Genomic DNA, 22,652 nt, shown 5'->3' on the forward strand with positions numbered 1-22,652 from the left:
CCTGTTCCCGGAAAACTACGGGAAAGGCCGGCCATTACCCGCCCCCCCCCCCCCCCCGCCCAAGACCGCTGGCTCGCTCGCTCGCCCGTGGCGCTCCCCGACCACGCCCCCCCCCTCCCCGCCGGCGGCTGCCGGGCCGGCCCTCCACCTGCATCCCAGCGGGGCCCGGGAGGGCAGTACCGCGAGTCAGATGCCAGCTCCCACTTCTGTCCCCCGGGAGGAGCGGGAATTGAGGGGTTTCTTCCGCGGGCTTGGCCTTGCCCGTGGGGGGGGGGGGGGGTGGGTATAGCGAGCCAACTGCCACCAACTTTACAGCGCCCTCTCTGGGCGCTGCAGCTCCCTACTTGCTTTCTAGAGCTCTCTCCAAGGGGCTTGCTCCGCATCGCGTTGGAGTCCCACGGCTGGGTCTCCGTGCTTGGGGGCCCCAGGGCCTGGCGATTTCTGGTCCGTCATCTTGCGGACGTCACCCAGGACTCAGTCTCAGGTCGCAGTGTCCAGTTGGGCCTTCCCTGCGCGGGCGAACACGTGTGACACGGAGATTGGGGGACGGGAGAGAATGGGGGGGGGCTCATCCCTCTAGCACCAGCAGCTTCACCAGAGCAGAAACCAGCAAGGGCAGGCTGAGTATGTTTCTAAAATAACAAATTTCAGTAACTTAAATGCTGGCCCTCATAGAAGTCCACGGTAGAGCAGTGGCTCAGAGCATGAGTTTTGAGATAGACCATAATGGTGCTCTGTGACTTTGACCCCGTGATCCCTGAGACTCCAGTGCCTTGGGGACCATAAAGCCACCTACCTTACAGGGTGTGGGGAGGATGGGGAGTGAACAGCAGTGCCCGGCATGTGAGTGTGCACAATGATTGAAAAAGGCCGTTGGCCTCACGATCACAGGTTTTCCTCAAGGCCTGTCCTGGACAATAGGCGCCCAGTAACGGGAGGGCACTGCCTGAATTACAGGCATGTCTGTCACTGCCCTTCGTATGTCCATTAGAGTGACTGTTTGGGGAGGGCGTGACACATCCAAAACAAAAGGGAGATGCAATTTATCGAGGGCCACTGTGACAAACCTGTGATAGACCATCCTGCCAGCCCGACTAACACCACCTGATTCTCTGGCTGAGCCCCGATGAAAGACCACAGGCTGGATCTGAGAAGACCCCAGGGTGCCCATGGGTCTTACCCTCTCAGTCTTTTGAGTGGCCTCAAAACTGGTCTCCCTGCCTCTTTGAGGCCCAGGAACCCCGGTTTCCCACAATCCAGTCCTCTGCCGGACCTTGCAAAGCCCCAGCCTCAAATTGCCCCCGTCCTGCTGTTTTGCATTGGTGCTTTAGTCCCACTGCCAGGTCACCTTGGCTTGCAGAGCCAAGCCAGCCGAAGTCCTCTGGGAAGTTTTCCCGGAAAGTGTGCTCCAGCCTGGGGCAATGTCCCCACAACCCTCAACGCAATCCCTGCACTGCTGGCCTGATGGTTAGCTCTCTGGCTCCCACTCCTCTTGGTCATGAGCACCTTGAAGCAGGGGCCCACCATCGCCTTCCCGCCATGCTGCCAGTGCCGTGCCCAGCCCAGCGCCCAGCACAGGGTGCATCCAGACAGGGTGGGACAGAACCCAAGCCTTGGTCAAGGCAAGATGCAGGAAAGGCCAGATAAACTGAGGAAGGCCCAGTCGGGCCCCAGCCAGCTAGACCCTCTGGCCCTGGGCCTGGCAGGAGGGTGGAGATGCGGGAATTTGGAAGGGGAGGAGCAGCTTTCACAGACCAAGCAGGGATTGCAAATGTTGAAAGCCAATACCTGAAGGCCACAGCACTCTGTGTTGTCCTGCACCCTGAGAAGAACCTGGTCCTCCCCCCGCTGGGGAGTGAGATGGGAGGGAGGGAATGGGGGTGTCGGGGTATGGGAGTGGGGACAGCTGTTTTCAGAAAGAGAGGTTGCCTCATATACCCCTGGGATGGGTGAGGGGGCTTGACCCCTACCCAGGAAATGCCACAATTCCAGCCTGGAGGTGGCACACACTGGTGCAGGGTGGTACCAAGGTTTGCACATTTCGTCGAGGACTGGAGCCACTGAAGGGACCAGAGAGTCAGGATTGGAAGGTGTGGGGCTGGAGCCAGGGTGGACTGGACCCATGGAGAGGGAGGAGGCCGGCAAAGGGAGAGGCCTGAGAATCCATTCTTTGTGCTCCTCAGCAGGCCTGTGAGGGTGTAAAGAAATTACATCCCCATCTGGTATCCATGCCCTTGTCTTCTAGAGTTTGAACAGCTGATGTTCAAGGACAAATCAAGGAGGAGGAAGCAGGCCCACTCCTCTGAGGACAGTCACAGCCTATGCTAAGCCACTCTAGTACCCTGAGCCTACTGGCAGTCCAGTCAACAAGGTAAAGTGCCCACCTCACATGTCTCCAAGTTAGGAAATGGGCACAGACACAAAGAAGATTGATTCATCACCTGGGTGGCCACAAGAGCTAGAAGGTCCAAGGACCAGTTTGTAACAAACTTAGGAAAGGGTCTCTGGGCCATCAGACCAGCTGGTCATGTGACTAGGGAGCTCTGAAGACAATCCTGCTGCCTCCCCATCCCCAGATTCAAACTTGTCATGGCCACAACCAGGCGGAAACGGGCAGAAACCAAGGAAGCTGAGCCAGCGGCCAGCCAGGGGAAGGTCCCCAGCATCACTGCGAGCAGCCTCGAGGTGGGAGGAGGTGGGTTGGGTCCAGGCAACCACTGAGAACTCCGAGGACTTGGTGCTGGGTCTCTGTGCAAGCATGTAAGTGGTACATACGTGTTAATGTGTCTGGCTTTGTGGGTGTGTAAATATGCATGTGAGTAGGCAGTATGTGAATGTGTGTAAGTGTGGTTTTTGAGTGTGTGACTCTGTGTGTGTGTTGAGTATACTAGTGTGAAGTGAGGGGACACCAAGAACTTTATCCCCCTACAGTGGTTCCTCTGGTCATTAGGACCTCCCTCCAGCGCTGGGCAAGGGCCAGTAACAAACTTGGGAGGTGAAGGCCACTCAGGAGGAGGCAGGTGATACATGGGAGGACAAGGACATGTTCTGGGGATGAGGCTGTGAGCACATTAGAGAGTGTGAGACTAAAGTGACAGGTGGGTGGCAGGATCAAGTCTGAAGACCCCTGATTCTTCCTCGGAATCTTTACAGAGCTGGGGAGTCAGGCTAGGGGAAGGGGAGGACTTCTTGTGTCCTCCCCCTACCCTCTGTAAGCACGTGGAGAGGGCAGGAGGGACAGTGGCCATCTGTGCACCTGACTTTCCCCGACCCCTCCCTGCACCCTCTGGCAGCACACTCTCCCTGGCAGGTTGGCTCAGGGCAGAGGGCAAAGGCCAGTCTCAGCTCCTGTCATAAAGAAGACCCAGACTGGTTGAGCCCTGGAGGTGCAGTTGAGAGTGCCCTGCCTGGGCTAGTCCTAGGTGTCTGATGTGTTGAGGAGCCCAGTGCACACTGAGGCAGCCATGCTGCTGACTGGGGATACACTGGTGACCCTGGCCGTGGCTGTGGCCGTCTTCCTGCTCTTGGTGGACCAGATGCACCAGCACTCACGTTGGGCCGCACGCTACCCACCAGGTCCCATGCCACTGCCTGGGCTGGGTAACCTGCTGCAGGTGAACTTCCAGGACCCACTTCTCAGCTTTAGCCAGGTAAGGAGGATGGGGGTGGGAAGTGGGCAGCGGAGGTCTTAGGGACCCCACCTAGCAGCAGACAGCGGGTGGTGGGTGAAGTCACAGGCTGGAAAAGGAACTGGGCCAAGAGGAGGAGGCAGATTTGAGAGGCTTCCTAAGGGAGGGCATTTGTTCAGGGCCCGAGAACAGTTGGATTTTCCCAACAGCCCAAGGTCCAAGAGGGCAAAGGCCAGGGGGTGGGGGAGTACGACTTGGCAACAGGCTGGGGATTCAGCTGGCCAGCTCTTACATTACGTGAGCCTGAGTCCCTTATGATTAAATCAGGAGGAAAGGTCTCGAGAATGGGGGAGAGGAGTCTGGTCTTGAGCCCTATTTAAATCAGGTAGTCGAGGTTGAGAGAGGTACAGTGATCTGGTTCAAATCTTTTGCCACCATGAGGTCCAAGACCTTGGACCTCACGCTTACCTCTATGAATCTGTTTCTTCACCTGTAAAATGGGATGCTAACTTGGTCTATTGACAACTTTGGTGACCTCTGCACAGTCATAGCTGGGTGGTCTGATCCAACTTGAGGTCCTCGACTGTGGTGGATGTAATTAACCCCCAGGCTCACAAGACTGGATAAAATCTTTGCACCCCCTCGCTCCTGGTAGGGGCCTAGGGTTCCCGCAGGGCTCACGCCATGAGGCTGGGCCCGCAGCCTGGCGGGGCCTGGGCTTGACAAACGCCCTCGACCTTCGGCCTGCAGCTGCGGCGCCGCTTCGGGGACGTGTTCAGCCTGCAGCAGGTCTGGACTCCCGTCGTCGTGCTCAACGGGCTGGCGCCTGTGCGAGAGGCGCTGGTGTACCGCAGCCAGGACAACTCCGACCGCCCACCTGCGACAGTTTACGAGCACCTGGGTTACGGGCCGCGCTCGGAAGGCAAGCGGAGGAGGGGGCAGACCGCGTCCCGGCGGGGACTGGGCCAGCAGTGACCCGATACCGGCAGGGCCAAGGGGAGGCAGGGTCGCGGACATTCGGTGCAGGGAAGAGCCAGCGAATTTGAAGGGGCAGCAAGAGGAGAAAGGAGTCTGTGCCAAGGGTGGGGGAGGAAGAATGCGGGCGAGGCAGGGGGCGGGGCCTTACGGAGAGAGGGCGGCCCAGGGCCATCGCGGGCACGAAGGGGAGGTCAGGGTGGGCAGGAATGAGGACAAAGTCAGAGCGGGCAGGGTAGGGCCGGGCCAGGACCTTCCCCGAAGAGGAAAGGGGGTCCCGGTGGGCAAAGTAAAAATTGGAGCCAAGACCTGACCCTAGCAGGGGAGAGTAGGCGAGCAATGCGGGCGGGCAGAGAGTGGGACCGGTCCCCAGGTGGAAGGGGGTGTCAAAGTGGGCGGGATTTGTTTGGGAGGGGAGGGTGAGGTTGGTGTGGGCGGAGCGGAGGGGCGAGGCCTGCCCCAAAGGGGGCGGGGCTGTGTGAGCAGAGCACCGGGAGGGGCGGGCCGAGGCGAGGAGGCTCGGCGAGCCCGCCAGCGCTGTGGGCTAGCAGAAGGTGGGGCCGGGACACACCCGAGCCACGCCCACGTGCCCGCTCCGCCCCCAGGAGTGATCCTGGCGCTCTAAGGAAAAGCCTGGCGCGAGGAGCGGCGCTTCTCCTCGTCCACCCTGCGCAACTTCGGCCTGGGCAAGAAGTCGTTGGAGCAGTGGGTGACCGAGGAGCCCTCGTGCCTCTGTGCCGCCTTCGCCGATCAGGCCGGTGGGTGCTGAGGGACAGGGAACAGGTTTGAAGAGGCTGGGGAAGAGGAGATGGAGGCGACGCCCTGACATGCACCGTTCCCTCCCAGGACGCCCCTTTAGCCCCAACGCCTCCTGAATAAAGCGGTGAGCAACGTGATCGCCTCCTTGACCTTCGGGAGCTGCTTTGAGTACAGCGACCTTCGCATCCTCAAGCTGTTGGACATATTGGAGGATGGACTGAAGGAGGAGGTTGGCTTCGTGCGCCAGGTGAGGGAAGGGCGCTTCATAGAGGAGGCCTCCGTCCTGCAAAGGGCCTCCCCGGAGGAGGATTTGCGTAGAGGGTCAGAGGAGGAAAGGGCATCCCGGGAGAGGAAACTGCAAGGGAAAAGGCCTGGAAGTGGGGAAATGACAGACAACACAGATGGGAGAGGCGGGGTGAGGGTCAGCGGGCTTAGGGGAGGAAGGGTTCCTTCATTGGAAGGCACCGGCACCCATGAGATGCAGACTTTAGGTTTATCTTTCTGCGCCCAGGGCCAGGAGAGAGGGGCGAGGCCTGCACTTAGGGAGGAACAAGGTCAATGGTGGGGACATCCTGGAGGAGGCTAGGACCTGACTGGTCCAGATGAAAGCCTGAGCACCACAAGGTCCCAGGGCCCCAAAGCTGTGACCCCCACAGGTGCTGGAAGCAATCCCCGTGCTCCCGCGTATCCCAGGGCTGGCTGCCAAGGTCTTCCCGGGGCAGAGAGCCTTCATGGTCCTGATTGATGAGCTGGTCATCGAGCATAGGGTGACCCGGGACTGGGCCCAGCCACCCCGAGACCTGACTGACGCCTTCTTGGATGAGGTGGAGGTGAGGTGGGTTGAGGGTTGAAGGCCCCGTGAGGCAAGCGCAGGCCTGTGTATCACCCCATGACCAGACACCTGGGCTGACAGGAGCAGAGTGGAAGGCCATTTGGAGGCTTCCTCCCTCTGTCCCTGCGCTTACCTTCCCTGCGTGGCCCAGGCCAAGGGGAACCCCGAGAGCAGCTTCACACCTGGTGGTGTCTGACCTCTTCTCTGCCGGGGTGATCACCACCTCAGCCACGCTGGCCTGGGCCCTCCTCCTCATGATCCTGCACCCAGATATGCAGCGAGAGCCTAGCCCAAGGGGCCAGGTGGGATGGGGGAGGGAGGAAAGGGACAGCCTGAGGCCCCTGAGCTTGGTGGGTTTGGCCACCAGTAACAGCTCTGTGCAGAGGTCACAGTGACCTCCCCCTCCGAGTGGGCACAGCCCTACACAGGAGTCAGGAGGAGGTCAGGGCCCAGCCCTTGGGTCTGACCACTATGAGGATGCTTGTTTTTCCAGGACATGTCCAACAGGAAGTCGATGAGGTGATAGGGCAGGTGAGGCAACCAGAGATGGGGGATCAGGCCCTCATGCCCTTCACCATGGCCGTGGTCCATGAGGTGCAGCGCTTTGGGGACATCATCGCACTGGGCCTGCCCCACATGACATCCCATGACATCGAAGTTCAGGGCTTCCTCATCCCAAAGGTAGGCCTGCGGCTCTCCTCACCCCAGCTCGGCACCATCTGCCACCTGGTAGCCCCAATGTGGGCATTGCCAGGTGGGGTCAGGACTGCAATCCAAGCCACCCAATCCTCATTTCCACAGGCACTGAATGTCCCAGGCTGGGTGGGAGTGAGGATGAGAGCAGAGGCAGGGCTGGCCCTGTCCATTCAGAGCCCGTAGTCGGGTAGGGAAGACAAACTAAAGCGTGTCACAGAGTGTTGGAGGAGCCCGTTCACCAAGGGACAGGTGGCAGTAAGGGCACCCATGGGAGGCAAGTCACTTACCCTGCCATGGGGACAGGGAGGGTGCCGAGAAGCTTCTTGGGCTGAGGGTTACTTGAAGAGTCCAGGTGTGTGCCAGGCAGAGGGTGTGTGCCCACGTGTGTTTGGCCGCAGGGGTCCAGGCATCCCCCAGTCCAGACCCACCCATGACAGATATTTCCTGCCAGGGGACGACACTCATCACCAACCTGTCATCAGTGCTGAAGGACGAGACCATCTGGAAGAAGCCCTCCCACTTCCACCCGGAGCACTTCCTGGATGCCCAGGGCTGCTTCGTCAAGCAGGAGGCCTTCATACCCTTCTCAGCAGGTACCTGTGGGGTGCCCGGTTGCTTACCTGTCCTGAGGGAGTCTTGAAGGGGAGGAGCCCAGGCCCCCAGGCTCAGAGAGCCCCCATGCCCGCCCACAGGCCGCCGCTCGTGCCTTGGGAGCCCCTCGCCCGCATGGAGCGCTTCCTCTTCTTCACCAGCCTCCTGCAGCACTTGAGCTTCTCAGTGCCCACTGGGCAGCCCCGCCCCAGTGGCCACGGTGTCTTTGCCTTCCTGGTGACCCCATCCCCCTACCAGCTCTGTGCTCTGCCCTGCTAGAGGTGGGCACCAAGCCCCCAGCCCACTCCTCAAAAGTAGCCCTGATGTACAATAAACCAGTCTGGTGGCTCCAACCTGGCTTGAGTCCCACCCAGGGCCCCTGACCAGCCCCTTGGCGCTCATGGGGCCTCAGCAGCCTCCCCAGATCCAGCCCCTACCCCTGCCTGATCCATCCTTACCTGGCATTTGACCCCATTTGAGAGATGGGTATACCGAGGTTCAGAAGGTGACACCTTACCCCCTAGTCACCCTTGGAGACCCAATACTGGTTACTTGGGTTAGTGACAAAGTCTATAAATAGGTCCTGGTTTCTGCTGGAAGGAACTAGAATAGGCTGGTGAGAGATTTCAGGCCCCAGTGGGGATGAGGAGGGCCCCACTCAACCTGGATGCCCACATTTCAGGCCCAGCCACCCTCAGTTTGCACCACAGGCCAGCAGCTCAGCCAGCACCATCAAGTCTGCTGCCCCCAAAGCTGGCGAACTCAGGGATGGCTGGGAAGCAATAGGCCGGGTTAGCACCCACAGCTCAGTCTTCAGATGCCAGAGCTCTCCCTGGGAAGCCTGATGGCAGCCCAGGAGTGTGCCACCTCCCTGGGACTCTCAGTCACCCCAAGATAGGATGGGCCCCCTTTCCCTGCCCCTTAGGGATGCTCATTTCCCAGCCCCTGCCCAATAGTAGTTGCCACTCACGGCCACGCTCGAGTGGGAGGACACTCATCTAGGCTCCAACCCGGGCTCTGTTCTCTGAGTGGCCAGGTCAGGCCGGGCACTCAGGAGGCTTGGCAGGGGCCGGGAATGAGCCCCTGTGGGCCGCAGGCATGCCCTAGGGAAGGGGTCAACCTTGGACCCATGTGACAATGGGGTGGCCAGAGCAGAAGGAGGCCATGTGGGGAGCTGGGAGGAGGACACCCTGGCTCTAGTCCTCGCTCTGCTGCGACACTGTGTGGCCTCAGGCTTCTATTCCCCTTCAGCCAATGAGAAGTTTGCACCAGATGGCTGCTGGGGCCTGTCTTCCTGCTCTGACTCTGGAGCTGGGACCTCATTAGCCTGGAGCCCTAGCTGAGGGCGGGGACTGCCACCGTCTACCTGTGCCCACCACCCCGACAGTTTGTTCTGGCCTCTAAGCACGCACAGGCACCACCCAAGGGCTTCTAATGACTGTCTGCTTACCTGAGTCATAAGCAGACTTCCTGGTGCATTTAGGTTAACAGCTTGGGGACCACAGACACTCAAGGCAGAAGCACCACCCCCAGCCAGGCCACTTTTGCCTTCATGACAGTGAGCTCCACAGCTCTTAGCATTCAGGGAACTTGGCCTCTCCCTTGGCACTGAGTCAGAAGACCAGCCAGGGCCCCGTTCAGTCTCCAGCTTATCCCCTGTCGTGGGCTTAGTGGCAGGAGGTGGTGTTCCTGCAGCTTATTGGAACAGGGAGCGTGGATGAAAACACACTGAGTTTGTGGAAACTTGAGGCCCCTGAAAGGAGGCAGCCAGGCCTGCAGAAGCGGCAACTCTGGATTTATTGGATGTTTTGTCATTCGTGGCTCTGAGTCTTGGGGATGTCAGAGGCTGGGGACCAGCCCAGCCAGAGCTTCCTCAGGAGCTGGGGGACCCAGCCCCCAGGCCTCTCCTCCATTAGGTCCACCTCAGAAGCCTCTAAAAAGCACAAACAGACATGCCCTGTGGGTTCCTTGCTGGGAGGAACCTTTCCCCAGGGCCAGGGTACCCTCTGGTGCCAGGGAAGCAGGTCAACGTTGATATAAGGCTAGGCATTCCTCCACCCCAAGCACAGTGGCCTCAAGTCCTGCCAACCCAAGAAGGAAGCAGGAGGCAGGGGGTGCTCATCAGGAAAGACAGGGCATCCGGCTACCTGGGTTTCTTCCCTCCCCTCCCTGGGGCAGGAGGGTCAGGGAGGAGCTCGGCTGTCTGTGGCCTCTGCAGGGTCACCGAGCTTAGAGAGGAGAGCAGCCCTGCTACAGCAGGTGGGGCCAGTTGTCTTACCAGAAGTATATGCAGCAATCTCCTTTTGGACCTTTTTATTTTCCTGGGAAGGAAGAAAGGGGACAGTGGTGGGATGAGACAGGCTCTGCACTGTACAGATGGGGAAACAGGCCTCACTTCACAAGGAGTCAGGGGAGGCCAGGATTCAGATCTCCTCTGCTCAGGCCATGTCTACTCCTCTCAGCTCCTCACAGAGCTGTTGCTCGACTGAGATGGCAGTTTGGCTCAGTCATCTTGGGGGTGCCCCCGCCCCCCATTGCCCTCCTTCCCCAGGGCCTCTCCACTCCACCCTGCAGAGCCCTGGGGCTCCTCAGTAGGACCTATGCTGGGATGTTCCAGTCGAGGCTTCCTTACCTCCCAGCCTGGGGTCCCTGCCGCTTCCTCCTCCTCAGGTACCTCCTTCCCAGCAGGAATGGAGGAAGGAATGGGGCTGCCTGCTTCCTCTCCTGGGGACCTCATCTCCCCCTCGTCCGAAGACAAGATATCAGCCTCCTCCTTGGGGGCAGCATCATTCGGTCCTCCTGTTGCCTTCGGGGTCATGGCCTGCAGGGAGGGACAAGAGGGCAGAATATGGGCAGAAAGGCCCCCTGATCCCCCAACCCCTCTCCCTGTTCTCCACACCTGGAGTGTGTGTAGTTCTTTGTTTTTCCAGGGAAGCCCCTCCCTTCTCAGCTCACGCTGTGGGAGGGTTGTAGGTTTCCTAGAGGGGCCCTGCTACTCTCCCTGGGACCCCTGGCCATGAGCTGGGGCATCCCTGAGCCTCAGGGAGCTCTGACAGGAGACAGCCCCAGCCCCGGGCCCTTCCAGGGCAGGCCTCACTTACCTCAGAGTCTTGCTTCTCCCCACTCTTGACTCTGCGTCTCTGCAGAGGGAAACAGGGGAAGTGACATTCAGCTGTGAGTGTCTGGGAGTCCTTCCCTGCCTGGCCCATCCTCTTATGGTGTGCGCCTACCGAGGGTGCCCAGAACAGCCATCCTACCCCAGGGGGAGAGGGGTCCCCAGCCCTGACCCACCTGAGCGGTCACAGGGTAGCATTTATCCATCAGTCCCCACACTGGCCTTAAGGTCTCCCCTAAGGGCTGCATGACAAGGAGAAAGAGAGAGAGAAGGAAGGCTGAGGTGACATATTAAGGGCTCAGCTATGTACTAGTCCACTGTCAACGCCTGCTGCGAAGACACCTAAAGACTACCAAGGATTTAAGGAAAACTTCACACAAACAATAATTGATGGCTTGAGAAAGATAAACTTTGCATTTACAAAACAAGTATGGGCGCTAAAATAGAAATGTTCAAACAACAATCTCTAATTCTTCAAAAACAAATATGATATTATAATAGGAATTAAAAATTAAAAATCCAATCAAATTTTAGAAGGTAAAGAATAGAGAGAAGAGAGCGGGAGGTCCAACAGCTAAATCATAGATCTTTCTGAAAGAGGGAAAAGAGACAACAAACTGGGGTGGCAGGGAGAGATATCAAATAAATATGTTCATTTTTTACCAAGACAATTTCCCAAAGATGAGCGACATGAGTTTCCAGAAGAGAAGGAATCGCCAAGTGTCCAGGACAATGGATGAAGGAGACTCACCCCAGATTATGCCATCAATAAATTTCAAAACACTGAGGATGAAGAGAACCTAAAAACTTCCAGAGATATGAAGAAAAAAGTCTGTTTTAGGAATTCAACTTTCATCAGACTTTTCAACACCAACCCTTTGAAGCCAGAAGAAAATGAGGAGCTTCAAAATCTGTCAGAAAATTATTTCTAGTCTAGAATTCTATACCTAGCCAAACTTAGTTAAATATGAATTAAGACCTTTACAGATATGTAGTATCTCAAGACTACCCCTCAGGAAGCAACTGGAGGCTGTGCTCCCCCCAAATAAAGAGTAACATCAGCTCCCACACGTGAAAGAAGTGAAGCACTCCCCACAATGACGGTGAAGGGAGGTCCCAGGACAGCTGAGCAGCAGGCCTCAAGGACGTCCCGTCCAGATGGAAAGAGGAGGATGGAGGGCTCCATGAGATATGTCTCCAGGGAAACGATCATACAGATAAAACACCTTATTTATCTAAGTGTATTGCAAGGAGATTAATATTTTTGGTAGAGATTTTGGATGAATTAATTATAGGTACAGAGAAAACAAATTTTTAAAAAAGAGGAAAAAACAAAATTATACACAAAGAGTAGTTACAGTACACTACGTGACTCAGGAATACTATTTACATAGTTTTAAAATGTAAACCCTCAGGCTTCCCTGGTGGCGCAGTGGTTAAGAATCCGCCTGCCAATGCAGGGGGGACACGGGTTCGAGCCCTGGTCCGGGAAGATCCCACATGCCGCAGAGCAGCTAGGCCCGTGCGCCACAACTACTGAGCCTGCGCTCTAGAGCTCGTGAGCCACAACTACTGAAGCCCGTGCGCCTAGAGCCCGTGCTCTGCTCTAGAGAAGCCACTGCAGTGAGAAGCCCCCGCACTGCAACAAAGAGTAGCGCCTGCTCGCCGCAACTAGAGAAAGCCCGTGCGCAGCAACAAAGACCCAATGCAGCCAAAAATTAATTAATTAATAAAAAAATAAACACAATGTAAATCCTCAATATTGATCTAAATAAAATTACAATACAAGCCTATTAGAATGACTAAAAAAAGGTAAATGTTGGAAATGATATGGAACAAATGGACCCTCTCATTCATTGCCAGTGAGAATGCAAAATGGGTGCCAGCCATTTTGGAAAGGTTTTACAGTTTCCTACAAAACTAAATATACGCTTGCCGCATGACCCCACAATCCCACTGCTAGGTATTTACCTAAGTAAAAGGAAAACCTATGTTCACACAAAACTTGTACATGAACATTTATAGTGGTTTTATCTGTAACTGCCAAAAAACTAGAAACAATCCACATGTTTCTTACTTGGTGAATGGACAAACCATGGTACATCCATGCAATGGACAGCTACTCAGCAATAAGAAGGAACAAACACTGCTACACACAACTGGGTGGACCTCAAATGCCTTGTGCTAAGTGAAAGAAACCAGGCTCAAAAGACTACATACTGGGGAATTCCCTGGAGGTCCAGTGGTTAGGACCCTGTGCTTCCACTGCAGGGGGCCCAGGTTCAATCCCTGGTCAGGGAACTAAGATCCCACAATCCTGCTGTACAGCCAAATAAATAAATAAAAGACTACATACTGGATGTTTTTTTGTTGTTGTTTATTTATTTATTTATTTATTTTACTTTTGGCTGCGCTGGGTCTTTGTCGCAGCGCACAGGCTCAGTACTTGCCCCATGGCATGTGGAATCTTAGTTCCCCGACCAGGATCGAACCCGCGTCCCCTGCATTGGAAGGCGGATTCTTAACCACTGGACCACCAGGGAAGTCCCTGGATGTTTCCACTTATATGACCATCTTGCAAAGGCAAAACTATGGGACCAGAAACTGCTCACTGGATGCCAGGGGCTAGGAGTGGGGAAAAGGTTGACTATAAATGAGTATGGGGGAATTTTTTGAAATGATGAAACTGTTCTGTATCCTGGTTGTGGTGGCAATTATACAATTGCATACATTTGTCAAAACTCACAGAACTGCACACTAAAAGAGATGGATTTCACTCTGTATAAATAATACCTTAATTTTTTTAAAATGAGTGAAAAGAGCCCACTGTGTGGGAGAGGGACTTAAAAGCCAAAATGAGGACTTCCCTGGTGGCCCGGTGGTTAAGAATCCACCTGCCAATGCAGGGGACACGGGTTCGAGCCCTGGTCCGGGAAGATCCCACATGCCGCGGAGCAACTAGACCGCGTGCCACAACTACTGAAGCCCACGCGCCTAGAGCCCATGCTTGGCAACAAGAGAAGCCACCGCAATGAGACGCCCGCGCACTGCACGAAGAGTAGCCCCCGCTCGCCGCAACTAGACAAAGCCAGCGCGCAGCAACGAAGACCCAATACAACCAAAAATAAATAAATAAATAATAATAATTAATTATTTAAAAAAAGCCAAAATAACATAAAAGTCAGCAAAAAAGCAAAACTGATACTTAAAATTTTTTAACAACTGAAGATGTCATTACTCAGAATAAAACATTTACAATGCAAAAAACTAGGATATAACTATACTGGAAGACTAGAGAAAGGTGAGATGTATGTTGGAGGTGGCAGTAAGTGTGCAGCTGTTACAAGAGCTAAATCCTCATCTTTCGTTGTAGGAATTCATTTGATAATGTTTAAATCTGAAAAATTAAGACAAAGCAGGATAAGCTTTCTATTTAGAACCATGGAGGCAAAATCAAAGGCTTCAGCTAGAAAATTGGAAGCTGGAAAGACTCCCACCCTGGGTTGTGGGAATCATGGGTGAAGAGGATGGGTGAAGGGACAAAAGACAGCTAGTTTTTTGTTTCAAGTCTTAAAACTTTGACTCCTCGAACTATGTATATGCATATCTTTGATGACAATAAAACTTTTTAAAATGAAAATTTGGTTAATTAATAAAAAGAAAAAAGGAAGCAACATAGGACTCTGTCTCTAAGGCACCTGCCAACATGGGCCTTATTAGGGGCTCTCCAACCTCTGAATAGTCCCTCCCTAAATATGTAGCACACACTTCTCCGTGTTGCTGGGTCACAGATAAGCTTATTCCCACGAAAATCCTCTCTTCCCAATAGCACTAGATGGAGAGCAGGAAGCCTCCAGAGACCAGGTATGTGGCTCTGTCCTGTCACCTGGGGCAGCCTGGGTCTAGTCACTGTTCTTCTGGGAGCCTACGTTTCCTCCTCTATAAAGTGGGAGCTACTGGGTTGCTGCGAGGTTTCAATAGATGGGCAACACCTAATCCAGCACGTGGCCCTCAGTGGGCATCCAGTGTCCATTTGTGTTTTCCTGACAGAGGGCTGGGAGGAGGGGCTTCTGCCATAGGTTCCTGGACCTGGGATATTAAAGAGGGTATGTAACCCCAGGCAGGTGTCCTGCTCACCACCACCCGATTCACATATGAGTGTCGAACCATATTCCAGGGCTACTCACATGCATTAGGGGTCACCTGTTCCTTTAGGTTTGTCTAGGTCACTGCTACAGAACTCTGAGGTGAGCTTACAGCCAGCCCATGGCAGGTGGGGCCTCTGTTTGACACTTTGCCAGGAACACAGGGAATTTCTCCAGAGCCCTCACATTCTCTCTCTCTCTCACACACACACACACACACACACACACACACACACACACACACACAGTTGGTTGACCATTTGAGATCAAGGAGTATGACCTCTGTTTTTGCTACAGTGAGACAGTCCCTCTAAACTCTGACAGAGGTCCCTACCTGTGATGATTCCCCAGCAATCTCATGGTCAGGAGCTGTTTTCCCCACACACCCCTGAAAATAGTAGTACACCACTCCTGCAGGTAGATGAAGAAAGACTAGTTAAAACGTTTAAAAGAGTGATGTAATTATTTTTATATGTCAGTATTTACAATATGCCAGAAATTATATCCTTTTCAACTATTTTAATGTGTGATGAAAGATATTAGATATTAACTTACAATGTGTGAAGGGATAGTTTTTCAAAAGGTATGCAAGCAAAAATTTGAAGATCACTGCTGTAGGACATTATTTGGTTGTATGCGTTTTTTGGTTTGTTTGCCGGTTTTGTGGGGTATGCATGGATTTTAGAGTGAGATATGGGTTCAAATCCCAGACTCACCATGAAGGTGCAGAGGGAAGAAAGGGGGAAAGAAGACCAGCCTTGGCTCTGAGCAGTGTGACCAGCCCTGGGGAGCCAGGTACATGGCAGTCTCAAGAGGGGGCCTCTGGGAATCCCAGTGAGTAGCTGGAGACTGGGGTCCTGCCATCATCCCCAAATTACCCCAGCACCCAGACCCTTACCTGCAAGAATGAAGATGTGTACTACATACAGCAACTTGTATAGCCTGGAAGGAAAGCAGAGCTGAGTGTGAGGCTGGGGCCTCGTGCCCTCACCGGTGGGTGCTGGTTTTCCTCCCCAGTCCAAGCCCCAGGACCTATTCCACCAGCACTCGTCCAATCAATACTTGTGGATGAATGAATCCATCAGCAGTAACAGGGCTCAGCCTGGGCTCCCTGCTGACTGGCCGGCATGCTCTGTGCCTCTGCCTACTGCTGAGAAAGCCAGACTTGGTGCCTGGAACCCACAAGGATCCCCTGACCCACTCCCTTCTCCTTTCCTTCTTTACTTGTTTACACAGGTCCATCTTGCCTCTCCAGCCAGAAGGCAGGGACTTAGCCTTGGCTGGACACTCATAGTTATTCATTCAAGTGCTGGATTAGCTCTTCCCCCCAAAGCCCTCCAAAGCCCTCCCTACTCTGGACTGACAGATCCCACAACCTGGATTAGAAATAATATCTCATTGTCCATCCTCCTCTTCTAGGACCCCTCCCTTGGGACAAACAGAGCATCTTTTTTTTTATTTTTTTTTTATTTTTTTTTTTGGCTGTGCTGCACTGCATGCAGGATGGTTCCTCGACCTGGGCCTCCACAGTGAAAGCGCCAAATCCTAACCACTAGGCAACCAGGGAACTCCCTCAAACAGAGCATCTCGGCACTGCCAGGATGATGGCTCCCTGCCTACACACACACAGGCATGTCCCACCTGTCAGTACCAGGTCCTCCACTCTGACCCTGAGTCCCAGAGACACTATAACACCCTCCACCCTGACCCTGAGTCCCAGAGACACTATAACAGTCAGGGAAAAGGGAATATAGAACCCTATTTTCCCATCCTTGTGGCACCAAGTGAGGGGTCCCCTTTCCTGGTCTTTTGGGGCATGGTAACAGGGCCCACCTAAACTTTACCTCTCTCTCTGGCAGCACAGACCAAACACCATTTTCAGTCTAAGAAGAAAAGATGGCAACAGTCAATGCATCACATAGACCCAGGGTCCTGGTGTTCCTTTACTCTGTGGCTTGCAGGGATTGCAATGGGCTAGAGGCAGTTGGGGGAATGGCAGGACCTCCACAAGCAGGGTTCATCCAGGGGAGAGCCTGCTGGTCACAGCTGGAGGCTAAACTCAGGATGGAGTGGGCTAGCACTAGGAGCTTGGAAAATGCTCAGGAATTTCTCCCAAGACCTCAGAGCCCCAAACAAAAGCTGGTTTCAACGTCCTCAGAGCTGGAAAGGTAGGTCCCAGGGAATCAGGATGGGAAAAGCGGGGTTGGGAGAGGATTAAGGAAAAAGGTATAGCTCTGTTAAACATTTTGTGTAAAATGACCCCAGGTGTAGGTGGCTAATTATAATAGTAAATAAAAAGGATTAAAAACTACGAACAGTTTAAAGTATTTTCTGTGTTATACAGCATTTTGGGAATAATCTTGGGAGTTCTGGGGGAGATTCCCTAGCTGCCTCAGAAATTCCCTGTCTAGAATCCCACCTTCAGTGTCAAATTGCATATAAACTGACACTGTGGTACAGTCAATGTCTCCAGGGTGAGGTGGACCTCAGTGTGGCCTGGTGAGCCTCTGTTTCCCAAGTGAGTTCCCCATTCTCCACAGGGACTATTTCGTTTTTTTATTTTATTTTATTTTTTTAGATGTACGTGGGCCTCTCACTGTTGTGGCCTCTCCCGTTGCGGAGCACAGGCTCCAGACGCGCAGGCTCAGCGGCCATGGCTCACGGGCCTAGCCGCTCCGCGGCATGTGGGATCTTCCCAGACTGGGGCACGAACCCGTGTCGCCTGCATCGGCAGGTGGACTCTCAACCACTGCACCACCAGGGAAGCCCCACAGGGACTATTTCGGAACCTCTCTTTAAACCTCCAGCCCCTCCTCTGCCTTCCTCACCTTCACCAGGGAACACACGCGCTACCAGATGGGTGTTCCCTAGACTTTCTGCCACCAAACTCATCCATCCTCTGCTTCTCACAGGTCATTTCCTCTTCAGGGGAGGAGGCTGCGCCCCCCTCTCTGGGGCTAGCCCCCTCTCGTACTCCATTCACCTGGTCTTCTCATAACCTGGGTGTTTGGAGGTCCCCTCTCTCACTTGTATATTCATCCTTTCCTTTTCTGGCTCCTTCCCATCAGTATTTAAACATATCACTCATCTCTTCCACTAAAAAAAGAAAGGCCTTCTCCCTTGAACCCATATCCCTTCTCCAGATACAGTCCTTATTGTCCCCTACCCTTCACACCAGTCTCCTTGAGAGAGCTGACTGCAGTACGTATCTTCACCCCTCTTCACCTCTCCCTCACTCCACAGCCCACTGCAATCTGTTTCTGTCCCCATCAACCTCTGAAGCCTCTCTCACCAAAGTCACCAATATGCTCCTAGTCACCAAATCCAGTGGGCCTTTTTCGGGCCTCAGCTCACTTCATCTCTCTGCAGGGAACTACAGCACCTCCCTTCATACTGAATTTCCTTCTCTGAGAATACTGCTAGCAGTATACTCTACAGTAAGCTTTTTAGTTATTTATAACTTGGTGTGAGCAAAGTTATCAGGCTTTTTCTGAGGGAAGGTTTGGAGGAGAGAAAATGAGTCCTGAGTGAGAGAAGAAGAGGGGGAAAGGGGGAACGTCAAGTAGAAAGGGATGCAGGACAGGCAGGCTAGGAGTCGTAAAGACAATTTTCACCTGCTTGGGTGGTTTACTGAGCGCAACCTTTTGAAACTGCTTACCAAATCTACCAACCCTGATGACGTTAGTGATTTGCAGAGTATCCTTTGACCATATCAGTGTACAGGCAACCTATTCACCTCCCCTCAGGCTCCAGGACTGAGACTGAGAAAGGCACCGGAGCTCAGCTAAGTCTGGCAGTCCAGTGCACAGCCCCTCCCTTTCACAGGAGAGCACTGTCTGTGTGTGACATCATGTCTTAGGGGGCTTTATGACAGGACAACCTCTCCAACCTTGGCCAGAGTAGCTTGTCATTGCCTCAGGGTGGCTTTAAATCCCAACCAGTCAGAGAAAGCACCTTTGTAGGTATCTCTTTTGTTCCATTCAATGCCATCAATGCTGCCTGAGCTCCTGCAATGTGCCAAGCTGTATGCAAAGCCCTGTAGAGACACAAAGACACAAAGGTGTATAAGACTCAGTCTTGTCACATAACACAATAATCTTGTTTTTAAAATAACCATTTAAAATGACCATTTCTAAGTGTAATCCATTTATTCAACCAGTGTCTGCTGAGCTTTCATTCTGGTCCAGGAATAATGCTCAGGGGATAGAAATGTAAACAGGACACACAGACTGCCCTCAGGGTGCCTGAAGAAGTCAAATAGACATCTTCTGATTCAAGACAATAGCTTTTATACCCTCCCCAAATTACTATAAATGTAACTAAATAATAATTACAAAACTATGGTGGTTAAAACTGAAGAATGCCTTAGTTTCACATACACATGAAATATTTACCAAGAAAGATCACATTCTCAACCATGAAACAAGCCTCTATAATTTAAAAGATTTGAGTAAGACGCGGAGATCACCTTCCTCCCCACAGATACACCAGAAATACATCTACGCGTGGAACAACTCCTACGGAGCACCTACTGAACGCTGGCAGAAGACCTCAGACCTCCCAAAAGGCAAGGAACCCCCCACGTACCTGGTTAGGGCAAAAGAAAAAACTAAACAGAGACAAAAGGATAGGGACGGGTCCTGCACCAGCGGGAGAGAGTTGTGAAGGAGGAAAAGTGTCCACACACTAGGAAGCCCCTTCGCGGGTGGAGACTTCGGGAGGCGGAGTGGGGGAGCTTGGGAACCGCGGAGGAGAGCACAGCAACAGGGGTGCAGAGGGCAAAGCGGACAGATTCCAGCGCAGAGGATCGGGCCGACCGGCACTCACCAGCCGAGAGGCTTGTCTGCTTGCCCGCCGGGGCGGGCGGGACTGGGAGCTGAGGCTCCGGCTTTTGTCGGAGCGCCGGGAGAGGACTGAGGTTGGCGGCGTGAACACAGCCTGCAGGGCGTTAGTGCACCGCGGCTAGCCGGGAGAGAGCTTCCGGGGAAAAGTCTGGACCTGCCGAAGAGGCAAGAGACTTTTACGTCCCTCTTTGTTTCCTGGTGCACGAGGAGAGGGGATTAAGAACGCTGCTTGAGAGAGCTCCAGGGACGGGCGCGAGCCGCGGCTAAAAGTGCGGAGCCCAGAGACAGACATGAGACGCTAAGGCCGCTGCTGCCGCCACCAGGAGGCCTGTGTGCGAACACAGGTCACTAGCCACACGCCCTTCCGGGGAGCCTGTGCAGCCCGCCACTGCCAGGGTCCCGGGATCCAGGGACAACTCCCCCGGGAGAACGCACCGCGCGCCTCAGGTTGCAACGTCACGCCGGCCTCTGCCGCCGCAGGCCCGCCCCACACTCCGTGACCCTCCCTACCCCGCGGCCTGAGTGAGCCAGAGCCTCCGAATCAGCGGCTCCTTTAACCCCGTCCTGTCTGAGCAAAGAACAGACGCCCTCCGGCGACCTACATGCACAGGCGGGGCCAAATCCAAAGCTGAGCCCCTAGGAACTGTGAGAACAAAGAAGAGAAAGGGAAATCTCTCCCAGCAGCCTCAGAAGCAGCGGATTAAAGCTCCACAATCAACTTGATATACCCTGCATCTGTGGAATACCTGAATAGACAACGAATCATCCCAAATTAAGGAGCCCTGTGGATGAAAGGCTCTTGGTGCTGCAGCCAGGAGTCAGTACTGTGCCTCTGAGGTGGGAGAGCCAACTTCAGGACGCTGGTCCACAAGAGGCCTCCCAGCTGCACATAATATCAAACAGCAAAAATCTCCGAGAGATCTCCATCTCAACGCCAGCACCCAGCTTCACTCAACGACCAGCAAGCTACAGTGCTGGACATCCTATGCCAAACAACTAGCAAGACAGGAACACAACCCCACCCATTAGCAGAGAGGCTGCCCAAAATCATAAGTCTACAGACACCCCAAAACACACCACCAGACGTGGACCTGCCCACCAGAAAGACAAGATCCAGCCTCATCCACCAGAACACAGGCACTAGTACCCTCCACCAGGAAGCCTACACAACCCACTGAACCAACCTTAGCCACTGGGGACAGACACAAAAAACAACAGGAACTACGAACCTTCAGCCTGCAAAAAAGGAGACCCCAAACACAGTAAGATAAGCAAAATGAAAAGACAGAAAAACACACAGCAGATGAAGGAGCAAGATAAAAACCCACCAGACCTAACAAATGAAGAGGAAATAGGCAGTCTACCTGAAAAAGAATTCAGAATAATGATAGTAAGGTTGATCCGAAATCTTGGAGATAGAATGGACAATAGAATGGACAAAATGCAAGAATCAGTTAACAAGGACCTAGAAGAACTAAAGATGAAACAAGCAACGATGAACAACACAATAAATGAAATTAAAAGTACTCTAGATGGAATCAATAGCAGAATAACTGAGGCAGAAGAACGGATAAGTGACCTGGAAGATAAAATAGTGGAAATAACTACTGCAGAGCAGAATAAAGAAAAAAGAATGAAAAGAACTGAGGACAGTCTCAGAGACCTCTGGGACAACATTAAACGCACCAACATTCGAATTATAGGGGTTCCAGAAGAAGAAGAGAAAAAGAAAGGGGCTGAGAAAATATTTGAAGAGATTATAGTTGAAAACTTCCCTAATATGGGAAAGGAAATAGTTAATCAAGTCCAGGAAGCACAGAGAGTCCCATACAGGATAAATCCAAGGAGAAATACGCCAAGACACATATTAATCAAACTGTCAAAAATTAAATACAAAGAAAACATATTAAAAGCAGCAAGGGAAAAACAACAAATAACACACAAGGGAATCCCCATAAGGTTAACAGCTGATCTTTCAGCAGAAACTCTGCAAGCCAGAAGGGAGTGACAGTGAAAGTGTTGAAGGAGAAAAACCTGCAACCAAGATTACTCTACCCAGCAAGGATCTCATTCAGATTTGATGGAGAAATTAAAACCTTTACAGACAAGCAAAAGCTGAGAGAGTTCAGCACCACCAAACCAGCTCTACAACAACTGCTAAAGGAACTTCTCTAGGCAAGAAACACAAAAGAAGGAAAAGACCTACAATAACGAACCCAAAACAATTAAGAAAATGGGAATGGGAACACACATATCGATAATTACCTTAAATGTAAATGGACTAAATGCTCCCACCAAAAGACACAGATTGGCTGAATGGATACAAAAACAAGACCCATATATTTGCTGTCTACAAGAGACCCACTTCAGACCTAGAGACACATACAGACTGAAAGTAAGGGGATGGAAAAAGGTATTTCATGCAAATGGAAACCAAAACAAAGCTGGAGTAGCAATTCTCATATCAGACAAAATAGACTTTAAAACAAAGACTATTAGAAGAGACAAAGAAGGACACTACATAATGATCAAGGGATCGATCCAAGAGGAAGATATAACAATTGTAAATATTTATGCACCCAACATAGGTGCACCTCAATACATAAGGCAAATACTGACAACCATAAAAGGGGAAATCGACAGTAACACATTCATAGTAGGGGACTTTAACACCCCACTTTCACCAATGGACAGATCATCCAAAATGAAAATAAATAAGGAAACACAAGCTTTAAATGATACATTAAACGAGATGGAGTTAATTGATATTTATAGGACATTCCATCCAAAAACAACAGAATACACATTTTTCTCAAGTGCTCATGGAACATTCTCCAGGATAGATCATATCTTGGGTCACAAATCAAGCCTTGGTAAATTTAAGAAAATTGAAATTGTATCAAGTATCTTTTCCGACCACAACGCTATGAGACTCGATATCAATTACAGGAGAAGATCTGTAAAAAATACAAACACATGGAGGCTAAACAATACACTACTTAATAACGAAGTGATCACTGAAGAAATCAAAGAGGAAATCAAAAAATACCTAGAAACAAATGACAA

General features: G+C 52.6%; 2 protein-coding genes across 3 annotated transcripts in view; one reads left to right on the forward strand and one right to left on the reverse strand.

The window, feature by feature from the left end:
• Positions 1-43: 43 nt before the first annotated feature.
• On the forward strand, positions 44-21,343 carry CYP2D6 (cytochrome P450 family 2 subfamily D member 6). Its single transcript, XM_033865917.2, is given in 12 exon segments — positions 44-3,650; positions 4,380-4,551; positions 5,210-5,362; positions 5,451-5,468; positions 5,471-5,610; positions 6,020-6,193; positions 6,347-6,372; positions 6,374-6,497; positions 6,649-6,876; positions 7,343-7,484; positions 7,584-7,601; positions 7,604-21,343. Coding segments are annotated over 12 exon segments (1,539 nt in total). The 5' UTR covers positions 44-3,464; the 3' UTR covers positions 7,762-21,343.
• LOC101331550 (uncharacterized) overlaps positions 9,261-22,652 on the reverse strand; it is a 32,025-nt gene continuing 18,633 nt past the window's right edge. The window contains exons 2-10 of one of the 2 annotated variants that reach the window (XM_033865914.2): positions 18,697-18,778; positions 16,587-16,625; positions 15,641-15,684; positions 15,077-15,153; positions 10,774-10,839; positions 10,584-10,622; positions 10,115-10,303; positions 9,761-9,803; positions 9,261-9,415 (exon numbers count right to left, since the gene is read on the reverse strand). In XM_033865914.2, coding sequence (XP_033721805.1) covers positions 9,294-9,415; positions 9,761-9,803; positions 10,115-10,303; positions 10,584-10,622; positions 10,774-10,839; positions 15,077-15,153; positions 15,641-15,684; positions 16,587-16,625; positions 18,697-18,722 — 645 coding nt within the window. In that variant the 5' untranslated portion in view covers positions 18,723-18,778 and the 3' untranslated portion in view covers positions 9,261-9,293. The remainder of the gene's footprint in view (positions 9,416-9,760; positions 9,804-10,114; positions 10,304-10,583; positions 10,623-10,773; positions 10,840-15,076; positions 15,154-15,640; positions 15,685-16,586; positions 16,626-18,696; positions 18,779-22,652) is intronic. The other variant, XM_033865916.2, reaches the window with a different exon arrangement.

This window comes from Tursiops truncatus, chromosome 11, assembly GCF_011762595.2.
Source record: "Tursiops truncatus isolate mTurTru1 chromosome 11, mTurTru1.mat.Y, whole genome shotgun sequence".
Classification (NCBI taxonomy): Eukaryota; Metazoa; Chordata; class Mammalia; order Artiodactyla; family Delphinidae; genus Tursiops; species Tursiops truncatus.